Here is a 25373-nt window from a genome sequence, read left to right as displayed (position 1 = left end):
CCTTTCCAAGATCTGTCTGTACCCTTACTTTGCACTGACAAAGTTAATAGATTTTTCATTCTGTTTTGTCAATAATAATTAAATATTTTGTCTACCATTAGGTTGACTCTAAACATTGAAAGACTAATAAATATGATCATAATTATTATCATTATGATGACTCTGTAAGTATCTTTCACTGTAAATACAAATAATGTGCTACAATTCAACTTTCTACTTTTTGAGCTGGATATCCTAACTCTGTGGGTACAATTGAGTTTAAATTACCCAAAACTGGGAATGAGATAAAAAGATGGCTATGTATCCTTTCCACGTTATACAGGAACACTGTCTAGAGACCCATCCAAGGATGATTTATTTCTCTAGAAGAATGCCCCTTTGTTTGACTTATTATTTACTGTAGTTTAGGGCCCAGATTTTCTGAAGTTAGCTAGATAAGTTGCAGCCATTTTTTGTTCTATAAGGGATGCATGTGATTTGCGTCTGGTAGAAAAGACAACCTCAGGGGTTACGGTTTTATTACCCTCCAGGGCAGTAACTGGTTTTGTATCTAACTGACAAAGCTTGTTGCAGCTTTCCTCTCCTCTTTTCCTCCAGTGCTCTTACAACTAGACTTATCATCCTGCTGGTGTCCTCACTGAGGAGCTAAATAAATCTTACAGTCAAAATACTTTCTATGAGGATGTGTTTTTAGTTTTTTGCAAATTACACTTGTTAAATTGTTTGCTTCACTGATGTGCAGCCTGGGGTATGTAGGGTGCCTGGGCCTTTTGGAGCTTCACTGAGTGCCCTACAGTTTGGTTTCAGAACTGCCTTGGAAAGAGGCCAAGTTCGGCCTGTCCCACTTGGCCTCACTTTAGCTTTTATTGATGCTGTACTTCCATATTCCTCTGGGATTGGCAACTACCATAACTGTTTCTGTTTTCCTGGCGGCAGTTGTGAGCACCAAGGGGCTCCGTTTATGTGTGTGTGCAGAGGAGAGGTTTGGGGATGGCGAGTTTGGTGGTGGGGGTTAGTAATAAAGACCAAGGCTTTGCCAGAAAAGGGCACTCCAACCCGGCAGCCTGCCTCAGATACAAAATCCCACAGGTGAGGAAAAGGGGCAGCCCAACCCAAGCTGGGACTTGGGATGTGGGGTGCGGGGGAGGGGAGTCAGCTATAAAACATTCAAATCTCTGCTCTGGCTGCCACTAAGAAGACGTCGCTGATGAAACTGCAGACCCCAGTTAAGCAAACTGAGAGCTCTTTCTGCGTGCTGGGGAAAGAGGATGGTATTCTAAAATCTGGTTGTAATTTAAGCTAATTGTCTAGAAAACTGTGCTGTCCAATAAGAGAGCCACCAGCCACATGTTGCTATGTAAGCTTTAATTAAAATTAATTAAGATAAAACCTCAGTTCCTCAGTCACACTGGTCACTTTTGTTGTTGTTGTTGTTTTGTTTCTTTGTTTTCCAAATGCCAAACTGAATTAATTTTGCTAAAGAGAAACTCTTGCACTCTAAGAAAAATAAGTGCAGGCTAGATTTTGTGCACAGGTGGGGGAAAAAGCCCTGAGATTACCAACTGTGCATCACAATCCTCTTCACATGTGGTAACAGGCAGCCCAGATACAGACCATGTCCATCACTTCAAAGTTCTGCTGGTGACCACTTCTCTAGAAGGACGACAAACCACTTTTTCTTTCAAGGGAGAAAGGTCTTTAAAATTTTTGTGTGTTTAAGTATATCCGTTGCCCTTCAAAGTTACGCAAAAGCAGAGGTCTCAGGAGAGTCTGGACGGGAGAGTTTCAGCTGGACAAGGAACCACACTGCTCAGGATGAGAAGGGACCAGAATTTCCCATTTTCCTCCTTGGTTTGAGAGGGAGTTTTTTTTTTTTTTTTGTCTGTTTGTTTTTAATTGGAATAAGAGGCATATGGGAAAAAGGAAAAGGGTGTATTAGAAAAGGATTCTGAGGGAGAGATCAAAAAAGAAAAGAAACAGCAACATGCTTCTTGGTGGAAGAGTGGGGCAAAAAAGAAGGCAATGAGAGAGACACCTGTTGCCCCGGCTGACCTCTGAAATTTATTCCTCATGATATCTATTGTCTCCTGTTGCACGCTGTAATTCTCCTCTGCTACCACCAAATTTTTAATAAAGGCCTATTTCACACAACATCCTTGTTCCTGAGGTTCGGTGATATAATGGGTTTAGGCAGAGAAATAAACTAGAGCAGGGAACAGTCCTGGGAACAGAGAAGTAAGAAGGCATTGAGGAGCTGAGTGATCACAAGGCAGCTGTAGGCACCTAGGAATTCTAGGAAAGGCTGGGGAGAGCCCTGAATAGCCAGGGGATGGGGTCTTCAGCCCTTTAATAAGGACATGAAAGGCAAATCAGGATGCCCGTTGAGTTAGAGGCATTTGGGCTGCGTGTGTGTTAAAAAGCATTGCTGTTTCTCTCCTCTGTGATAGAAAAATGTCTAAAGATTTTTACATCACTTGTACCACTTAGGAAACGAAATATATTTTTCATGTAAGTAACTTAAAAGTCAAGTAAAGTTAGATAAAAACAGCTTTCAAAGTGGCAGGAGAATACAATCAGAGCCTACAATGCAGGCTGCAGTTCCTGAAATTTTGGGCTACCTCAAAAGAAATCCCTCAGCAGAAATAATAAAATAATGCTTAAATACAGTTGCACTAGTTGCATTTATTGGCAAAATAATACATATTTTTAAAACAGTGGCTAGTAAATACTATTTTTTTCTGACCTAGTGAATGCTCACCCACTGATTAAAACACTTCCTTGCCTTCTTTAAACCAATACGTGGAACACAATTTAATGTTTACCCAATCCTTCAGACCGTCATGATAATGTTAGTTGCCATATGGTGCTGAAGGTGTTTATGCCCCTTCACAAATGGTCCCTTTGCTGTGGCACTTTTGGGATGATCAGGTTGTGTTTTCTATAACTCCTGTTCCTCCCACTTGCTGTCAGCTGTCATTTCTCCCTGCTGTTCAGGCAAAAAACTGTAGAAACAAACCTTCTCTGCTTATATTTGGTGCCTTGAATGTTTTAATGGCCGTGACTCCAAAGAACTAAATCTTACAGGATAGGGAAATACAGTTGAACCTTGAACAACGTGAAGTTTTAGGGCTGCCAACCCCAGTGCAGTTGAAAATCTGAATATAACTTTTACAGTCAACCCTCCATATCCGTGGTTCCGCATCTGCTGATTCAGCCAACTGCGAATTGTGTGGTACTGTGGTAGGTATTTATTGAAAAAAATCCGTATAAAAGTGGACCACGCAGTTTAAACCTGTGTTGTACAAAGGTCAACTGTAATAAGAACAACTGGCTACAGCCCCATTTGAAACACTATTTGGCTTTCTGGTTTGAAAATTAATAAAGGGAAACCTTACTAAAATGGAGTCAGGAAGCCAGAAGGAGGAGCTCTCACAAGGTACCACTGGACATCAACTGTGGGAAGAATTGTCAGCTGAAGACCTCAGAGAAGAATCATCAATAGGAAAGAATCATCAATTACAGGCCCCCAAAAGGAAAAGACGTGCATGGCATCTCCCACAAGATACTGACTAGCCCAGCAACTCAGCCTCTGAGTAACCTGCCAGCTCCCTGAACTCACACTTTTCTCCAACGGATTTTTGTTCAAAATAACCCCTCCTGACTTCCTCTTTTTCTCTCTACAATAATGTTCCTCTCCTTTGTTCTATGGACTTGTCTATGGCTTTTGCTATAGCTTGCTTGTCACAAATTGCAACTCCTCTGCTATTCCTAAATAAACCCATTTTTGCTGATAAAATAACTGTTTTATTTTTAAGGTCAACACCAGTTTGATATATTTTATGAAGAGACATTATTTACTTTATGAAGCTAAAAATTTTTTGCTTATAATCCTAGTAAAACAGCACTTAAGAAAGTTGAAAGCTTAGCGAGATTGTATTTAATACTTGTTAAGATTTCTTTCCTTCTAGCTTTACCTCATTTTCAGAGGAACCTGGAAGAAAAGTAAATGCCTTTAGAAGTGCAAGTCATCAGTATTTTCTAAATATAAGTGAGTTATGATGATTAATAACCAAAAAAAATCATGAGAAATAAAAATGATTCAATGATGATAAACTTCCAGTTCATCAAATCACATTTCACTTTATCAAAAAAAAGTACTCTTTCTCTAATTGCTTTCTGCTTATATGACAGCAGAAGAGATACTCAGCCAGTGATTACATTTAATGTCTTCAAAATGACCTTCTCTGAAGAACTGGAAGCCAGGAAGTATTTTTTAATTATCCTATAGATTTCCAGAGCCTGGGAAACTGCCTCAGAAAACCACAAATCTTTTGGGATACTCTAGCAGATTCAGGGAGAGATGTCACTCGCCAGCTTATAATGAAGGGCAATGGTCATCATCGTGGTGGCGCTGGTACTCAACCTAGACCTGACTTACCTGGGAGAAAAGGCTTGGAAATGCCTCTAAGTTAGCCCTTGGCTTTCTTCACCAAGTTGTGTAAAGTGGACAAAATTAGTCAAGCACACTTTCTTTGCATTTGGCTTGAACTCTATCAACTTGTTGATATTGATAATTTTTAATTTAAAAGATGAAAATTTGATATGATTTACCCTAATATTTTGAATGTGTTGAAGTACAGATTTCCACACATGTCTCAAGGACCTCTCACCATTTCAATTATCAAGAAAATGAACAAACTATAATAAAACCAAACTGAGTTGGAATCAATTGTATCTAAAATCCCCCCCTTTTTTTAACAACATCTTTATTTGAGTATAATTGCTTTACAATGATGTGTTAGTTTCTGCTTTAGTTAGTTTCTGCTTAACAAGGTGAATCAGTTATACATATATCCCCATATCTCCTCCCTCTTGCATCTCCCTCCCATCCTCTCTATCCCACCCCTCTAGGTGGTCACAAAGCACCGAGCTGATCTCCCTGTGCTATCTGGCTGCTTCCCACTAGCTATCTATTTACATTTGGTAGTGTATATATGTCCATGCCACTCTCTCACTTCACCCCAGCTTACCCTTCCCCCTCTCCCTGTCCTCAATTCCATTCTCTACATCTGTGTCTTTATTCCTGTCCTCCCCCTAGGTTCTTCAGAACCATTTTTTTTTTTATTCTATATATATGTGTTAGCATACGGTATTTGTTTTTCTCTTTCTGACTTACTTCACTCTGTATGACAGACTCTAGGTCTCTCCACCTCACTACAAATAACTCAATTTCATTTCTTTTTATGACTGAGTAATATTCCATTGTATATACATGCCACATCTTCTTTATCCATTCATCTGTCGATGGACACTTAGGTTGCGTCCATGTCCTTTAAAATCCCTTTTGATACTAGATATTTACAGTGAATTTGGCAACTGTAGGCATTCTGCTTGTCCCTGGAGAGAAAAAGATAAGTAAAATATGGTCCTTGACCTCAAGAAACTCAGAGTATACTAGGAAAGACAAAAACATTAAATAAAATGTGAGTGCAGTGTAGTATGTGCAAGGGTAGTTTAGTGGTAGCACAAAGGAGTGATCAATTCTTATCAAATGGGTCAAGGGAGATATCAAAGAGTAAAGATTTCTCTCTCATCTGAGTTCTGAAGGATAAATAGGAGTTTTCCTGTCAAACAAGGAGGGATAAGTGCCTTTCAGGAAAAGGCAGCAGTAAGCACAAAGCATGAAATAGAATAGTTTATTGGGGGAATTTTAAGTGTATTCTTAGGGTTAAAGCAGAGAGTGTTTGTAGAAAACTGGTGGGAAATGAGGCTGTAGAATTAGGCAGGACCCAAATTATGGAAGACCTTGTATTTCATTCTGATGAGTCGCCTTTATCCTACAAGAGGGAGTCATGGAAGCATTTTAAATAGAGGAAGAAGAGGTTCTGATTTGTATTTTCAAGATTACTCTATGACGACAACTATGGAAGAGGAAAAACAATTAGAAAAAAGACTAGAAGAACTGCAAAAGAGTTAACAGCGGTTGCCTCCAGGTGGTAGAAAATTGTTTTGTTTCTTCTTATAGCAGAATGCTGTTCTTTCAGGGAAGCAGTAAAGTTTCAGTAGTATAGATAGCTCTCACCACAATACTTTAACTCAATATGAAGAATACTGACCACATTTGGGTCCATCCTTTGCCTTTCTCAATTCTGTTTACACAAAACAACTATGGTATAAATCTAGAGAGTATTATGATACATATTTTGGAAAAACCAAGTCAACCAGTTAGTGAGTTGTGTCAGCCCACAGACCTCACGAAAAGGCCTGATGATCTGAACACCTGGGAGGCCACCACGATGAGCCACATACATTCCACTGATTTTGAAAGGAACCAACTGTGACTCTGCATGAAGTCTGAACAAGTTTTGCATCTTACTTCGCCTTAGAGGCAACACACACCCCTCCACAAGTCACCTCAAATTCAAGTAAACTCTTAAGAAAAACAACACGTTAACAATGTAAAGGAGGATTCCACTCTCCGTCCTAAACCTTCTGAACAGACTGGTGGCCCCAAACCCCTGGTTTCTAGAAAGCCAGGAGCCATCGCCACCTTGCAAGGCCACAAGCAATAAATAATAGAAGCAGAGGCGCGCAAAGCTTTGGTCAAACTGATGTCTATAAACGAGACGAGCAAAGCACGTGACCAGCACAAAGTCCAATCACTACTACATTTATGACAAATAGAAAGTGTTATGAGGAAAGCCTGCCAGAAGCATTTCATTAAGCAAAAACTATTACTCCATGAAACTCATCTGTAAAACAAGCATAATAATGGCAACAATCTTATAAGTTTATTATAAGGAATTGAACAAATAATACACAGGAAGTGCTTAGAAAGTTGTCTGGCACACAGTAAGCACATAATAATTTATAGTATCATCATTATTATTATATCTGGCACAGGGAGAGTGCTCAGTAAATTATAGTATCATTATCATTATTATTATATCTCATAACTTTGACTCTTTCCAACTATTCCAACTTATAAATCTCCAGGATGTTCTTACTTATGTCAAAGACTATTTACTCAATACTGTGATTAAAATGAAATAATTATAAGAATGTTTTGAGAGAAACGATTAATAATACTTCTTTACCTCTTCATATCTGTCAAAAACTGCTCCTTCTTGCAAAAACGAAGGAACTTCCTTCTGCCAATTAAATTCATAAGGTTTGGCCATGATTATATTTAAGACCTGAAAATGAAAAAGGGTATCTCATTAGTGAACACAATTAAAAAACAAGTGAAGATCAAAGGTTAGTCATTTGATATTTACGTGTTTGCAAAAGCTTTTCTTCATACACATGGACTAAGTCCATAAATTGTCTTTTTTTTTTCTTCTTCCCTTCATCTGACCCTGAAATCCCTTCTCCTGGTTGTTTGGTGATCATTTGGTGATTGTTTGGGAAGCTTCCCCCTTCCTCTTCAAATCCTATAAAATAATTATGTATATATAAAATCTGATGTCATCAGATAAAAGAAAGAAACCACACACCTAAACCTACATATAGCAGAGGACTGCTGCAAAGAGCGAGAGGTTCTACAAGCCTCCACTACAAGATGAGCTCATGGCCAGGGGGAGTCAACAGGTGATGGGGCTGTAGAATCAAGTAGGAGTAGTTGTAATTTTTATTTCTCTTGGTCCTCTCTTTAGCCCTCTCTCACCCTCTCCTCTCTTGGGCCATGCAGTGAACAACAGAATGTCTGCTTTGTAGCATAGGCAGTGAGTATGACATTGAAGGGAGACTGGCATTGTCCAGAGTGGCTGCCTACACTTAGGAAGAACTGGGTGTTCCTTTTACCCACGCTTCTTAGCATCCTGCACCATGGTGTGCATGCAATAACTGTAAACAGGGTGTCTTAAATGAAAAAGATCACCAATTAGAATCACCAAATATTTGAGCAATGCAAAGAACACGGAAGGCAGACACCAAACACAGTAAATAGAAGAACTTACACCCAAGAATATAGAGTTAACAGGACAAACAGAATCTGACTTTGACTTAAGGATGGCTGATATCCTCAGAGGGAGGAAAGAGTGCATTCTTGTCCCAAAACACAATTAACTACAGATTCTAGAAATTTTAAAAAGATTGTTATAGTCAAACTCCTAATAAATAGGGGACCTGCACTGTAGAGAGAATTCATATGAAGTGCTGAGTCAAGGAATTCTCACAGAATACAACACAAAAAGAAACAGAAAGCATGACTGAAAAATTTAGAGAGATGGAAAATGGAAACAGAAGATTCAAAAGCCACCTTATAGAAGGATGTCTTCTATTAGAAGGAGAGAAAGTAAAGCAAACGGAAAGATGGGAACAATTAAAGGAGTAGTAGAAGAACATTTCTGAAATCTAAATATTTGTGCTCTCAGTGTGAAAAAATCCAGTGATGCAGTAGGTATAAACGGGGGAAAAAGATACACACGCCTAAACATTCCTTGAGGTGACTAAGAACAAACAATATGAAGAGAAGTTATGAAATTTCTCAGAGATGCATGGAGAGAAGACAATTTAGAATTGAATGGAAATCAGCATGGAATCAGGCACACCATCAGAGTATTACACATGAGAAGACAGCGGAGCAATAACTGCAAAGTTTTGAGGGAAAGTAACTGTGGACTAGAAACTCTGTGACCAATGGAATAATGGTTTAATTGTTAGGAGAAGATATATTTACAGACTTTCAAGGTATCAAAAAGGTTTAATAACCTACTCTGAAAGAGTTAATGTATTATATATTCTGTCAAGAAGAAAAAGAAATATAGAAAAATAAGAGATATGGCAAGTAAGGTTGGAAGGAAAGAAGGAAGGAAGGAAGGAAGGGGAAAGGAAGGAAGAAAGGAAGGAAGAAAGAAAGAAGAAAAAAGTTTTAAAAAGAGACAAATTTTACTCTTAAGTCTTATGTATTATACAAAAAGAAAAAAGTGAAAAGAAAAATATATAGAAATTACAATCTAGCATCCAAATTCCAGATTATATCAACACAGGTAGGTGCTGGAGGGAAGGAAATATGGAACAAAGGGAGGTAAAAAACATTTTAGGAAGTGCAATATAGGTCGTTAAAACTCTAGATATTGGCAGAAAAATAGAAGATCAATTATGAGTGTTAAAAATTTAAGAATTTTCCTAATAGAAAATTTTAAATGGAAAGTATAACTTGCAAATAAATGAGGGAAAAAATAGAATGAAGAAATGTGAGCCTCCTTTAAAAAGGAAACAGATAAAAGATGCGGGAAGGGAGGGGAAAAAATGAAGAACACACAATAACTGGAAAACACAAAGTAAAATGACAATATATTACTAACTATAATAAATATGAATTGGCTAAATCCACTTATAAAAGACAGAGGCTGTCAAATTAGGCAACATTATAGTTGTTTACCAGAAATATTTATAAAATAAAAACTATATAGGAAGTTTGAAAATGAAGGGATGAAAAGAAGAGATAACAGGCACACGCTGGGAAAGGAACAGATGTAACACTAATAATATTAGACAAAATAGACATCAAGGAAAAAAGCAAGAGACAGTGATAAGTCATATTAAGAGAAGGGGTGATCAAAATTATTTAAGTCATTAACATTAGATATGTGACCACACAGCATCAAAACATAGATTGAAAAACTGAAAATACAAAGAGAAACAGGCAAAATCACAAATATATTAGGAGATAATGATTCTCAGAAATTAATGGAAGAATACTGAGGATTTGAAAATCACACAAATTTAACCAAAACAATTTAAATGACTCAAGTTAACATAATTTAAATATATTATTTAATGAGTTTAGCATCCCCCCACACACATATATCTTTCCTTCAATCTCTCTTTGTACCTGGCTTCCCCAAACACATAAAACAACCTCAAAATCTGATCACGATTAGGCCACAGAGAAAATCTCAGTACTTTTCAAGAGTCAGAAATTACAGTGGTCATGCTTACTGACCATGACTAGGCCAACTTATAAATTAATGACAGAGAGTGTGTAAAACCTACACACATAGGAATTAAACATAAACATAAACATACACACTTCTAAATAATTCTTGACTTGAGCAGAATAGTCAAAGCAGAAATTATAAACTTCTTAGAAACGAAAGATGGGAGTACTATATATACATTAAAACCTAACCCCAAATAGTAAAACAATGACTGGTAAAAGTTAATTATTTTCTGAATATGCATATATTAGATAAAATTTGGCAGGTGTTGGGGAGAGAGACAGAGAGAGAGTTGGGGTAGGAAGGAGGATGAGGAAGAACCATAAACTCACAATATCCATGATGAAAGGTGGCGTGTAAATACAGAGAGAAGGTGAACACCATAAGAGATACTATGTATAACTTTAACCAAAATATTTGAAAACTTAAAGTGGATGTTTTTCAAAGTTAAAATAAATTTGGCTCAACAAATGAGCAGGATGCTTAAACAGACCAGTGATCTTGGGAGAAATTGAAAAAAATCATAAAAGGTTAGGCCCAGATGGTTTTACAGGTGAGTTCTACCAAATCTTCTAGGAAAAGGTAAATCCTGTGTACCTACATTTTTCTAGGACATAAAAAAATAAAATAAAATAATAAAATAAAATAAAGTTACTACCCAACTCATTTCACAAGTCCCTTATCAGACCCTGACAACGACACCACAAAGGGTTACTAAGAAACCAACCAACCAACCAACCAACCCTAGAGCTTATTCTCACAGAGAAAAACCTCTGGTAAAATATAAACCAATCTATTCCAGAAAGTTACTGAAAGAATAATTTGGGATGTTTCCACACTGAAAACAATCAATGTGATTCACTAAGGAGCAAAGTCTAATACGTGCACACATTACAAGATGATGTGAAGCTGAATGTGAAAAGCCTCTAACACATACCATTACATGAAAACCACGTTTTTGCAGCAAGCCATGTAATGATATGGAATAGGAACAGTGTGACACCACTTACCTAAATACACAGCCACAGAATGACATGAACAGTGTAGTAAAAACACACACACACACAAGGCAAAACTATATATTTTTCTAGGTAAATATTCGTACATACAAATAAATTATTAAAAAGTTTGGAAAGAACCTTGCAAATTTATGACTCTGCTTACTTCTGGGGAGGGAACAAAGCTTGGGGCTGAAAGTCAAGATATCTTTCCTGTTATCTCTGTCCTGGACTTTTTTATTATGGGAATATATTCCTGCATTCATGTGCTGCTTGTGTAAATAAAAAAGAATGCAAATTTCAAAAGGGAAAAAAAAAAAGTTGAAATCACACAGATAGGCAAACGCATGAATCTTTAGTCCCAAATAATTTAAAGCAGACGAAGAGCACATTAGGACACGTTTCAAGATAGCTTCTTCACAATGGCAACCATTGGTGTTTGAAGGAGAAACTCATCCAATATTTATTCCTGACCAGGCTAAAAACCGATGAAAGCATGAAGGGCATTCTAACCAGCCCAGACTGAGGCAGGAAGCAGCCCTCTATTCATCAGTACCAAGGCCTCGCATGGAAAGCCAAGGCAGACAAGCCATGCCAATGGGAGAAGAGAGTCCATCCGTGAGTAGGCTGGTCCATGTCTCAGTCTCCCACAATGGCTGTGACTGGGTCTCTCTTCCTCTCTCTCTCTGCTTCTCTGTTCCTCTTCGTCTGCCTCTCTCTGTGTCTTTCCATGCCTATTTCTCAGTGTCCACACACACAGTCCCTCCACCCAAGGCAGTGTCAAAGCAAGCTTCTAGTGCAATGATATGCATTCCTGTCTTCTATGTCATAAAACAGATCTGCAGCGAAAAACGGACCTGCAGACCCCCCTCAGGCTGTCATGGGTGTGTTGTTCAGTTATCTATAATAAGATGAGTCAACTACAGGGACCTAAGTGTTAGCATTAAAGAAGGATGAAGAAACAACATGGTGGCTTCCCCGGTGGGCGAAACACCTCTCCTCTGCAGGCCTTTATGTGTTCTATGATCTTTCCACTCCTGCCAACCATCCTTTTCAATATTTCCTTTGGTTTTATTTTAAAGGGAATAGCAACAAGGGGCTTGCGATATGAAATGCTCATACCAAAAATGAAATTAAAAGACAGCTTATATCAACTTGTATCATCTTTCATTGGTTTAACTCCGGTTCTCCCAGGATCTTTTCAGTAAAAGGACACATGGCAGATGTCCTCAGTACATGATGTTTCTCCGATTTCACTACTATCCTTACTACTAAAATATTCATTCTACCTTGGGTACTAATTCCATCATAATGGTCTAATTATGTGAAGGATGTTGGTGGGGGCTAATGCAAAGAGGAGGGTAATTGTGACCTTAATCTCTAAAGAGGTTGACAGTGTAGGTAGGAGCTCATCTCACTGCTTACTTTTCCTGAGCTCTGGATTTCTGAACAAGTTAAGTGGCATTTCAGAAAAATGACATTGGAGTATCCTGAATTTTCCCAATTTTAAACAGGATTGGGGGAAGGGGGACTGCTCCTTGAACTGTCTCGGAAATACTTCCTCAGATCTGGCATTAGGGCCAGCGGCTGGCTTATTTTATGTAGATGGTACAACTATGACCTGCAGAGCAGAAAACACTGGCCCAGCCAGTCATGTTTAATAGCAGTTTGATCGAGGTAACTGATTATTAAACGGGAATAAATGAGGTATGTGTCACAATCCAAATGACTCCAGAAAAAATTAAAGGGACAAATAGTTACTTCTTTTAAAAGTCAGGGAGCGGGGAACTGGCCACTCTTTTTGCAATGATCTCAAAGCTCCACCCACAGCTAACTGATAAAAAACCAAAAAGCAAACAAAAAACAGAACGCTTTCACTGCCATGCCAAAGTCTCCTCTCCTCAAATTCTCTCGTTGGCCTTCTAAGGTCTCATTTACAAGATACTTCATGGTTCAGTTGTCTCCTGGAAGAACATTACCTCACCCCACAGAGCCCACAGGAAAGGGTCCTTCTTAAGGAACACGGCAAGTAAAGGAGAATTTACACAAAGAATGGATATAGAACTCAGTACCTTTTCCAGAGTAAACACCTTGAGCGGCTACTGGAGGGAGGCCAGTGGGCTTTTAAATAGTCTCATTGTTTCTAAATTCTTACGCAACTGGAATGGATTAGCTGTTACATTGGCTACAGAGGAAAAACTCCCAGGGTTGCAGGGAGGGGATGAGAGAGAGGGGGAGTCCCTAGAAGACCTTGTTTCAGAGCAAGTGGCAAAAAGCTCCTTTTAAAGACGATGAGGGACTGAAAGCGTTAGTGGGGAGGACCACCAGGGAGCTCAGGTCGGCTGTGGAGTTCCAAATACTCAAGGAGGATGTGCCCATCACCCAAGAAGATGGCTTTCCATCCACTCACCCATTCAGTTGGGGTGAACCGAGGAAGGGCAGCTCTTTGTTTGCTGGTCTGCTCTGCCCCGCATCTTTAGATCTGCTGTCTGGTCTCCCTGGCTAGAGGGTGGTCTTCAAAGCTTACCAGACTACCTATCCCAGATATGCTAGCTCAATTATGGAGTCAACTCTTCTCCCAGGCAAGTTGGGTCAAAACTTTGGCAAATAATTTTTTGTTTCTGGACCTATGCCTCATGTTCTGGTAGAGAGCAGACAGGGGGATGTACACAAGATCAGGTATATTTAAGGTCCTGGGTATCGCAGGCTGAATCACGGCCCCCAGAAGATACCTATATCCTAATATCTGAAACCTATAGGCATTACCTTATATAGCAAAAAAGGACTTTGCAGATGTGATTAAGTTAAGGATCTTGAAGATGGAGAGATTCTCTTGGATCTTCCCAGGGGGCCCGAAATGCTATCACAAGTGTCCTTATAAAAGGGAGGCAGGGGGAGATTTGACACAGATGAAAGGGGAGGCAATGTGACCACTGAGGCAGAGATTGGAGTGATGCGGCCACAAGTCAAGGAGTGTTGGCAGTCACCAGAAGCTGGAAGAGGCAAGGCACGGGTTCTTCTCTCCAGCCTGGAGGACGTGTGGTCTTGAAGACACCTTGATTTCAGACTTCTGGCCTCCAGAACTATGAGAGAATAAACTTCTGCTGCTTTCAGCCACTAGTTTGTGGTAACTTTTTTAACAGCAGCTCAAGGAAACAAATACAGTGGGCCCACTGAAGCTGGGCATAGCAAGTTGCCAAATCAATCTGAAAAGGAGAAGGGACAGATCTACCTTGAGGGACGGGCATTCAACATGTGTTTGTTCAACTGAATCGAAGAAAGACAGAAAGAAAAGTAGAATAGAATGTCATCTAGAAATGAACTCAGATAACTCCTGTCCTATTCCAATGCCCCTTTGAAAAGTAATTTCTATAGTATATCTTTCCCCTGGATCCAAATGCCATTTAACAGTTTTGCACCTCAGCAATAAATACGAACTTTAAATAAACCCTGCAGCTTCCCCCAAGCCAACCAAGACATTCTCCACTTTTTGTTTCTATTTGTGAACAAATGAATTCGTTTGAAAAAGTGCTTGCTTCCACTTGATAACATACAGCTCTCAAGTAAACAAACAGGCACCATGGCTCAGTTATGGATTTTCTTAAGTGAAACTTTTACCTTTTACCTTCCACCTTACAACAAAAAAGTTCCATAAAGAATTAATCCCTTCCCTATCCAACCATATAAATCCCATTAAACCAAATAACTCATGGCCTTAAATGACCCCATGTTGAGAACAACCAACATTTTTTCCCAGAACACAGAGGGTTGGGATAAAAATTCCACTGACGAAAAGTCAATTAGTTGACTCCATCAAGCACATTTCAACGTCCTGCTCCTCAATCTTTAAATAAGGTAATCCTTATATTTCTAAAAACAGAAGTACAGCTACAGCAGATGATCCAGAGCCTTTAAATAAATGGCTTTACTTCAAGTAAGAATTTAATTTGACACTGATATATTGCATCATTAATGATAATTTCTCCATTTGCTAAAAATAACTCCATTTTAATCAAGCCATTAAATAACCTTTTTAAAAAGCATATAAAGGGTGCAGGACTAAGAAAATGATAATAGGCAATGTCCAGGGTTGGAGGTAAGGGCATTCTTGTATAGTTTGATGAAAAAGAATTTTGCAATACATTTCTATAGCCTTGAAAATGTATACAAAATCTATGTACAAAGATACTTTCTCACTGCTGTGCTGTTTATGGGAGAAAAAAGTCATCTTTATATAAGCAACAGTAAGCAATTGGTTACATATACGATAGTATTTAAATATTCTGTGCCCATTAAAAATAATGCTTTCAATGAATAGTTCTTTGCTGAACAAGAGCAAATTTAGAATAGTTTCTAAAAATATTCACAACTCTTGTCAAGCAAATACAAATGCTCTCAATATATTATTAAGCAAGTAAAAAAGCTGGTTACAAAATTGTTTGCAAGTATGATCCAAATTTTTATGTTATGTACACGTTCCTTACACACACACAAACACACACACACACTTTTTAATAGAGGAAAAAGACAAGAAAAATATACAGCAAAATATTGTACAAACAGTAGTTACATTGTGGTGACATAATTTTAGGTGATTTTAATTTTTTTAACACTTTCTGTATTTTAACATTTACAGTGATTATAATTTTTATATTCAAGAAAAATGCTGTTGAAAGTAAAGAGAAGATGACATTAAAATTATTTTTTTCACATAAATCAATTTTTATGTCCATGTTTTCCACCAGAATTCCTGGCAAGAACAAATACCAGGAAGAGACTAATACATAAAACTCTAACATGTTCTTTTCCTTTCAAGATTTAAAATCTTGACTGTACATCAGGAACCTCACACACACCAGTTATAACTGATTCTTAGGAAGGAGTTACTTAATAATACTGACTAAAACTTGGGTATTAACTCTGAAACTTCTAGTATGCTTATGTTTAGAAATAAAACAGATTATGGTGGTGCTGGATTTAGTCTTTAAGGAATTCTGAACTAAAGAAACTTAAGGCCTTTGCCATGATTCATCTATTAAATTCATCATAAATACATAATAAGTATATTTATTTATTAATAGGGACCGGGTTTAGGGACCAATATTGGTGAAGGAGGATTCCGTGTCAGATGTTCAGAGCAGCAAGTATGAAGCTTTCTGAGGTTCCATTTCCTCAATATTTAGTAAGTCCTTGGCTTAACAGTATTACGGGGAGAGACCTTCAAGATGGCGGAAGAGTAAGATGTGGAGATCACCTTCCTCCCCACAAATACATCAGAAGTACATCTACATGTGGAACAACTCCTACAGAACACCTACTGAACGCTGGAAGAAGACCTCAGACTTCCCAAAAGGCAAGAAACTCCCCCACGTACCTGGGAAAGGCGAAAGAAAAGAGAAAAAACAGAGACAAAAGAATAGGGACGGGATCTGCACCTCTGGGAGGGAAATGTGAACGAGGAAAGGTTTCAACACACTAGGAAGGCCCTTTGCAGGCAGAGACAGGGTGTGGCAGAGGGGGGGAAGCTTTGGAGCCACGGGGGAGAGCGCAGCAACAAGGGTGCGGAAGGCAAAGCAGAGAGATTCCCGCACAGAGAATCGGAGCCAACCAGCACTCACCAGCCCAAGAGGCTTGTCTGCTCACCTGCTGGGGCGGGCAGGGACTGGGAGTTGAGGCTCCAGCTTGGGAGGTCAGATCCCAGGGAGAGGACTGGGGTTGGCTGTGTGAACACAGCCTGAAGGGGGCTGGTGCGCCACAGCTAGCCGGGAGGGAGTCCGGGAAAAAGTCTGGAGCTGCCGAAGAGGCAAGAGACCATTGTTTCGCGGTGCCTGAGGAGAGAGGATTCAGAGCACCACGTAAACGAGCTCCAGAGTCGGGCATGAGCCGCGGCTAACAGCGTGGACACCAGAGATGGGCATGAGACGCTAAGGCTGCTGCTGCAGCTACCCAGAAGCCTGTGTGCAAGCACAGGTCACTATCCACACCTCCCTTCCCGGGAGCCTGTGCAGCCTGCCACTGCCAGGGTCCCGTGATCCAGGGACAACATCCCTGGGAGAACACACGGCACACCTCAGGCTGCTGCAATGTTACGCCAGCCTCTGCCGCTGCAGGCTTGCCCCACATTCCGTACCCCTCCCTCCCCTGGACCTAAGTGAGCCAGAGCCCACTGATCAGCTGCTACTTTAACCCTGTCCTGTCTGAGCGAAGAACAGACGCCCTCAGGCAACCTACAGGCAGAGGCGGGGCCAAATCCAAAGATGAACCCCAGGAGCTGTGCGAACAAAGAAGAGAAAGGGAAATCTCTCCCAGCAGCCTCAGGAGCAGCGGATTAAATCTCCACAATCAACTTGATGTACCTTGCATCTGTGGAATACCTGAATAGACAATGCATAATCCCAAAATTGAGGCGGTGGGCTTTGGGAGCAACAATATATATATATATATATATTTTTTTTTTTCTTTTTCTCTTTTTGTGAGTGTGTATTTGTATGCTTCTTTGTGTGATTTTGTCTGTACAGCTTTGCTTTTACATTTGTCCTAGGGTTCTGTCTGTCCATGTTTTTTGTTTGTTTTGTTTTTTGTTTTTGTTTTTTTTTAGTAATTAGCACTTCTTATCATTGGTGGATTTCTTTTTTGGTTTGGTTGTTCTCTTCTTTCTTTCTTTCTTTTTTATTCTTTTTTTATTACTTTTAAAATATTTTATTTTTAATAATAATTGTTTATTTTTTATTTTAATAACTTTATTTATTTATTTATTTATTTTCATTACAGGAAAAAATCTGTAAAAAATACAAATACATGCAGGCAAAACAATACACTACTTAATAACCAAGAGACCACTGAAGAAATAAAAGAGGAAATCAAAATTACCTAGAAACAAATGACAATGAAAGCATGACAACCCAAAACCTATGGGATGCAGCAAAAGCAGTTCTAAGAGGGAAGTTTATAGCAATACAATCCTACCTCAAGAAACAAGAAACATCTTAAATAAACAACTTAACCTTACACCTAAAGCAATTAGAGAAAGAAGAACAAAAAAAACCCAAAGTTAGCAGAAGGAAAGAAATCATAAAGATCAGATCAGAAATAAATGAAAAAGAAATGAAGGAGACAATAGCGAAGATCAATAAAAGTAAAAGCTGGTTCTTTGAGAATATAAACAAAATTGATAAGCCATTAGCCAGACTCATCAAGAAAAAAGGGAGAAGACTCAAATCAATAGAATTAGAAATGGAAAAGGAGAAGTAACAACTGACACTGCAAAAATACAAAGGATCATGAGAGATTACTACAAGCAACTCTATGCCAATAAAATGGGCAACCTGGAAGAAATGGACAAATTCTTAGAAAAGAACAAACTTCCGAGACTGAAGCAGGAAGAAACAGAAAATATAAACAGAACAATCACAAGCACTGAAATTGAGACTGTGATTAAAAATCTTCCAACAAACAAAAGCCCAGGAATAGATGGTTTCACTGGTGAATTCTATCAAACATTTAGAGAAGAGCTAACACCTATACTTCTCAAACTCTTCCAAAATATAGCAGAGGGAGGAACACTCCAAAACTCATTCTACAAGACCACCATCACCCTGATGCCAAAATCAGGCAAAGATGTCACAAAGAAAGAAAACTACAGGCCAATATCACTGATGAACATAGATGCAAAAATCCTCAACAAAATACTAGCAAAAAGAATCCAACAGCACATTAAAAGGATCATACACCATGATCAAGTGGGCTTTATGCGAGGAATGCAAAGATTCTTCAATATATGCAAATCAATCAATGTGATACACCATATTAATAAATTGAAGGATAAAAACACCCATTTACAATAAAAACCCTCCAGAAAGTAGGCATAGAGGGAACTTACCTCAACATAATAAAGGCCATATATGACAAACCCACAGCCAACATTGTCCTCAATGGTGAAAAACTGAAACCATTTCCACTAAGATCAGGAACAAGACAAGGTTGCCCACTCTCACCACTATAATTCAACATAGTTTTGGAAGTTTTAGCCACAGCAAACAGAGAAGAAAAAGAAATAAAACGAATCCAAATCGGAAAAGAAGAAGTAAAGCTGTCACTCTTTGCAGATGACACGATGCAATATGTACAGAATCCTAAAGACTACCAGAAAACTACTAGAACTAAACAATGAATTTGGTAAAGTAGCAGGATGCAAAATTAATGCACAGAAATCTCTTGCATTCCTATACATTAATGACAACAAATCTAAAAGAGAAATTAAGGAAACACTCCCATTTACCACTGCAACAAAAAGAATAAAATACCTAGGAATAAACTTACTCAAGGAGACAAGAGACCTGTATGCAGAAAACTGTAAGACATGATGAAAGAAATTAAAGATAATACAAACAGATGGAGAGATATATCATGTTCTTGGATTGGAAGAATCAACATTGTGAAAATGACTATACTACCCAAAGCAATCTACAGATTCAACGCAATCCCTATCAAACTACCAATGGCATTTTTCACAGAACTAGAACAAAAAATTTCACAATTTGTATGGAAACACAAAGGACTCCAAATAGCCAAAGCAATCTTGAGAAAGAGAAACAGAGCTGGACGAATGAGGTTGCCTGACTTCAGACTATACTACAAAGCTACAGTAATCAAGACAGTATGGTACTGGCACAAAAACAGAAATATAGATCAATGGAACAGGATAGAAAGCCCAGAGATAAACCCACACACATATGGTCACCTTATTTTTGATAAAGGAGGCAAGAATATACAATGGAGAAAAGACAGCCTCTTCAATAAGTGGTGCTGGGGAAACTGGACAGCTACATGTAAAAGAATGAAATTAGAATACTCGCTAACACCATACACAAAAATAAACTCAAAATGGATTAGAGACCTAAATGTAAGGCCAGACACTATAAAATTCTTAGAGGAAAAAATGGGCAGAACACTCTATGACAAAAATCACAGCAAGATCCTTTTTGACCCACTTCCTAATTTAAGGGAAATAAAAACAAAAATAAACAAGTGGGACCTAATGAAAATAAAAGCTTTTGCACAGCAAAGGAAAATATAAACAAGATGAAAAGACAACCCTCAGAATGGGAGAAAATATTTGCAAATGAAGCAACTGACAAAGGATTAATCTCCAAAATTTACAAGCAGCTCATGTAACTCAATATCAAAAAACCAAACAACCCAATCCAAAAATGGGCAGAAGACCTAAATAGACATTTCTCCAAAGAAGATATACAGATTGCTCAGAAACACATGAAAGAGTGCTCAACATCACTACTCATTAGAGAAATGCAAATCAAAACTACATTGAGGTATCATCTCACACCAGTCAGAACGGCCATCATCAAAAAATCTAGAAACAATAAATGCTGGAGAGGGTGTGGAGAAAAGGGAACCCTCTTGCACCATTGGTGGGAATGTAAATTGATAGAGCCACTATGGAGAACAGTATGGAGGTTTCTTAAAAAACTAAAAATAGAACTACTATAAGACGCAGGAACCCCACTACTGGGCATATACCCTGAGAAAACCATAATACAAAAAGAGTCATGTACCAAAATGTTCATTGCAGCTCTATTTACAATAGCCAGGACGTGGAAGCAACCTAAGTGTCCATCATCAGATGAATGGATAAAGAAGATGCGGCACATATATACAATGGAATATTACACAGCCATAAAAAGAAATGAAATGGAGGTATTTGTAGTGAGGTGGCTGGAGTTAGAGTCTGTCATACAGAGTGAAGTCAGAAAGAGAAAAACAAATACAGTATGCTAACACATCTCCTGTTATCCAAATGCACGTGTTGGTACCCTTTTTGTATGTACCTGCTTTCCCCTCCAGGATCTTGAAATGCTGTTCCCAACTCATACCATGCTGACCCCCTGCTGCCTGGCTGGGACCCAGCCTGAGAACAAGTTTCCATATTCACCTGGCTCTGTAGCCTGGTGGGGCCCATACATGACTTTTAGGCTGTACATCCCAACCTCCCATCTGCTGTGTCCCACCCTTAGCTCAGACCTCTGACCACCGATTCCCCTTGAGGGCTGCTCAGATTGGCTTCTGGGTCCTCCAACGTGGGACCACGCCCTGGGCATATACTCATGGGGTGCGCGGTTTTCTTATCCACAGAGACTCCCTCTTTAGAGAAGGCCTCCTGGGCTGTTCATAAGGTCTTCTCTCTGGTGCCCAGCCCTCCATACTTTGCCCTTCATTTGCCCTGGGACTCGCAAATTATTATCTGCCACAATTATTAGGCAAAACATCACCAACATGAATCACATGTATCAAGGGAGAATAAAGCTCTCTTTAGAGGCCTGATTTTGCCTTAATTATCTGCATATTTCAAAGGAAAGATTTTTATTTTATCTTCACTTGAACAATCTATTGAATGTTGCCTTGGGCGTGTGTATGGAATAAGTCTGAAGACTGCAAGACAGGACTTCACAAAAAACAGGGACACTGTTTTGGACTAGGACCAGGCACACATTCAAGAGCTTGAAGAATCCTTTATTGTAAAAATGATTTTCTTATTAAGATAAACATACACAGACAATGGGTTCAAATTTAATCAAGATTCCTGGTATTTAAACATTCTCCAAGTGATTTTATTACTAGGTCTTTGCTATTATTATACAAGAGTCATAAGATGAGAATAAAGTATAAGGCCATGCATATTGGAACTGAGTCCAGACCATAAAAGGAGAAAATCAAATATTTTCCTTAGGTTGTGAGCTAAAAGGTATCCAAAATTAACCAGCTTTTATATGTTCATACACACAGGTGTACCACATGACCTGAAAATAAACCGTGGTCAAAGAGTTGTAACCTAAATAATCCTCAAAATCTCACACAAATTCAATTATCTCCTTACATGTTCAAAATTGTTCTACCTCCATTCTCAAAAGCTTAAAACTAAGGCTAGAGATGGAACTAATAAAACAGAGACAGTGAGAAAAAATTTCATGAAATTTAAGGTTTTAGGAGGTTGACTTTATTTTTTTCTATTCGTGCAAATTCTTTCCAAAGTCCCTAAACCTTTCTCTTTTTTTGTTTTTTTGTTTTTTTTGTTCGTTTGTTTGTTTTTATGCACAAAAGTACAATTAGTCTGAAAGGAAAAAGAAGCAAAATCTTTAACCTCAGTTCATTTATGGAAACAGTGTTAAAGGTCTTTGTGTTTTTGTTTTTGTTTTTTTTTTCCCCAGGTGTGGCATCATATAATTAACCATTATTTCCAACAAGGCAGGGAACTTACTGCATACATTGGTTTATGTACATGAGAATGCACAGAAAAACCAGATTCGTGTGTTAGAAAATGTGCCGTCTTTGGCTTTGTCCAATAGACCAGCAGGACACTGAACATTTCACCTGCTTCACTACCATTTGCCTAATAAATACCAGTACCAATGGTCACACAATTTGAAATAGGTCTTCTAAGGTGACATTAGAAAAGTGAATTAGAATGATCCAAATTTTATGGCTCTATAAATAATTTGGTCACACCCTAAAAAAGAGTCTGACTTTAATTATATATTATTGGTTCCACAATTAATATTAAATTAATATGACCTATGCAGCTGGCTGGAATGGAAACGGCAGGACAACAGAGATGGATGACCTGGATTCCAGTCCCAGCTCTGTCCCAAGTACTTGTGGGACCTTGAGGAAGCCCCTTAAGTTCTTGGAGCCTTAGTTTCCTTGTTCGTAGAAACTAGAGGCTGAAATAGTCATGTTTCTGATTCCTTCTAGTCTCGGTGAGTGTGATTAAACATTATTTGGGCTGCAAATAAATGTAGATGTTATTTAAGAACCATATATGTCCTTCCTGAAATATATTTTATTTCCTAAAAGGAAAGCCACATTGAGACAGCTTCAAGTAAGATGAAAAACAATGCATTACTATTGTGTATTGAGGAGCAACTGACAAGGTGATGACATGGTGACATTTCTAGAACAGCTCTCCAGTATCAAAGCAGACTTTCAAGATGCCAGACGCTTGCCCAATGCTGGTAAGGTCAACAGCCTTCAAATAATTGTTCCTTTCATACCATGTGTGCTTTTGCGGGGTTATTTTGAAATGTGTCTGCTTCCATTGCTTATATAGAAACTGAAAAACATCCCTCAAGGCCCAGAGGCATGGGAAGGATATCGGGGGTCAGAGAAGTCGGATGTGAAGCAATTCCCAAGAGTTCACATCGTATTTTATTTTAGCAAATGTCGCTAACTTCTAATTCAAGCCATATCAGCAGGCTGGGAAAAGAGAGCCAAAACAGAGCTTTTGTAACTAAATTCCCTGCCCCTTTGTCAGACAAGCCCTTGGTTCCCCCAAGTGTCAGCACTAATAAGCAAAGTTACTGAAAATCGCTTGGGTCCCTGTGTCTGCAATCAATTATTTTGTTTCTTAAAGGGTAAAGTTTGACCCAGTCTATTCTGAAATGCTACAAGATTGCAGGCATGCTTTTAAAGAAAGAAGTCAGCGACCTGACCTGAAGACTAGGAGGAAGATTCTCTCATTAGGCAAGAGAGGCTGGATTTCCTGCCATAACGAGAAATCAAAGTGGCTGCTGTCACCACTCAGCCCTGATGGAGTAGTTGGGGGCTCATCACCGCCGACCCTCCAAGCTTCACACAGCTCTTCCAGCCAGGGCACCCAGTATCAATGTAACAGCTTACATTTTATCAAGTATTTTCACAGACTCTCTTTAAGTGAGAAATCATAACCCAACTGCAAAATGTGCAAAGCAGAGTTCAGAAAGCTAAGCCTCCCTCAAATGATGGTAGAACCAGAACTGAAACCTTTTAACTTTAAACTCTCTGTCTGACCTTGGTTCTCATGACAAAAGTTCCTTAAATTCAGTAAAAACAATAAAGATATAGCCTCCGACCAAGATAAGGGGAAGTCATCTTTTCCTGGGATTGTATTTAAGCTGCTTTAATGAGAGATAGTTAAACCAAAAATGAGGATTGCCTCCACGAAGGAGACACCTAAGTCACGATCACTATCCAATTTCCTACTTTGAACTTAGCTAAGGACAGAAATCCTTGTTACCCAGCTTCAAAATCAGGAAATACAAACATTATTCAAAAGAAAAATGAATTTGTTTCTTATTTTTTTAATGCTCTCATAAAATAATTTTCACTCTAAAAAGATCACTGTGTCTTTAATTCTTAGCTTTGTTTTTAGAGTAGTGTTCTAAATGTGGAGAAAACTTAGTTTGGTCAAAACATCAGGATCTAGTCACTGGGTGCCTGACGTGCTGGCCTACGATGTTATTTTGGAATATTCATAGTGGGCATTTTAACAAAATTAATGTGGTTGCCTGCATTTAACTTGGATGAAATCACAAGTGTTGAGTAAGCCATTACATATATTTTTATTTTTATTCTGCCCCAATTGAAAACAACCCCCAAGGTGAAACAGGAAAGGAAATGGGATTCAATTATGACCCTTACATGAATGTAAGTTAAATCAGGCTCTGTGCACAAAACATCTACTGTCACTAAATCAATTATCATGCCCTGAAGTTTTAAAGAGAGAAAGGCTTACAATTAAGGTAAGGTATATTTTGACTACCTATGTCACACCCTCCCACGGCCAATTTTCCTTAAATAATAAAAAGCAGCTTTGCTCAATATCACCATTTCCTACGTATAGACTCAATAAATGTCTTAAAATATGGAATCTACCTCACCTATTCTGTTCAAAATGCCATTTTGAGTAGTTGGACCTCTTAGCCTTCAAACTCAATGTCCTTATCTTGGCCCTGGTCTTTCTTAACCTCCCACCTTCACCCTATACTCTACTGATCCTCTTTCCACCTGTCTGTTTCATCCACCCCTTTGTCCCCATCTTTTTTGCTCTTTGGATTCTCCTTCCCATGGCAATCCTGTGGTATCACCATCCTTTTCTCCTCTCCAGGACTTCATTCCTTGTTTTCAGTGGCCTCCTAAGATAAGACCCTACCCCTACTGGTGCTCTTCTAGCACTTCAGACATCCAAACATGTCCTGAGCAGAGGTCACTGCTACGAAATGACTGCTTGGAAGGATGGGTCAAGCTATCAAGAGACATATAAAAGTGAGCAACACAAAGATCTCCAAGAAGGTTTTGTTTTTGTTTTTGTTTATAAAGCAACTATGAGGCCAAAAAAAAAAAAAAACTGGCTTTTTTAATATGAAAAACATCTGACCTTTATGTGAACTCCAACCTTAGTGAACTAATGGTGGTGAAGTAATTGTTTAAACCTTAATGCAGTCTCAGGGAGGACTTCAATCAAGGGACATAACCATCTCAGCAAACTCTTTTGGATCCCACCATTGCTTGGATTATTTTGTACATTCTGTGCCACAATTTTAAGAAGCATATCGACAAAACAGAGAACTGGTGAAGGAAGTCATACTATTTAAGCAACAAA

At 38.7% G+C, this 25373-nt stretch overlaps 1 protein-coding gene across 10 annotated transcripts in view; it reads right to left on the bottom strand.

Annotated features, from left to right (window-relative positions):
• Nucleotides 1-25373, bottom strand: part of PLCB4 (phospholipase C beta 4) — a 415724-nt gene that overhangs the window by 151854 nt on the left and 238497 nt on the right. For all 10 annotated transcript variants that reach the window (XM_059896967.1, XM_059896965.1, XM_059896971.1 and 7 more), the window contains exon 3: nucleotides 7098-7196. In XM_059896967.1, coding sequence (XP_059752950.1) covers nucleotides 7098-7181 — 84 coding nt within the window. In that variant the 5' untranslated portion in view covers nucleotides 7182-7196. The remainder of the gene's footprint in view (nucleotides 1-7097; nucleotides 7197-25373) is intronic.

The sequence above is a fragment of the Balaenoptera ricei genome, chromosome 15 (assembly GCF_028023285.1).
Source record: "Balaenoptera ricei isolate mBalRic1 chromosome 15, mBalRic1.hap2, whole genome shotgun sequence".
NCBI lineage: Eukaryota > Metazoa > Chordata > Mammalia > Artiodactyla > Balaenopteridae > Balaenoptera > Balaenoptera ricei.
This window is presented reverse-complemented; position numbering and strand designations above follow the sequence as displayed.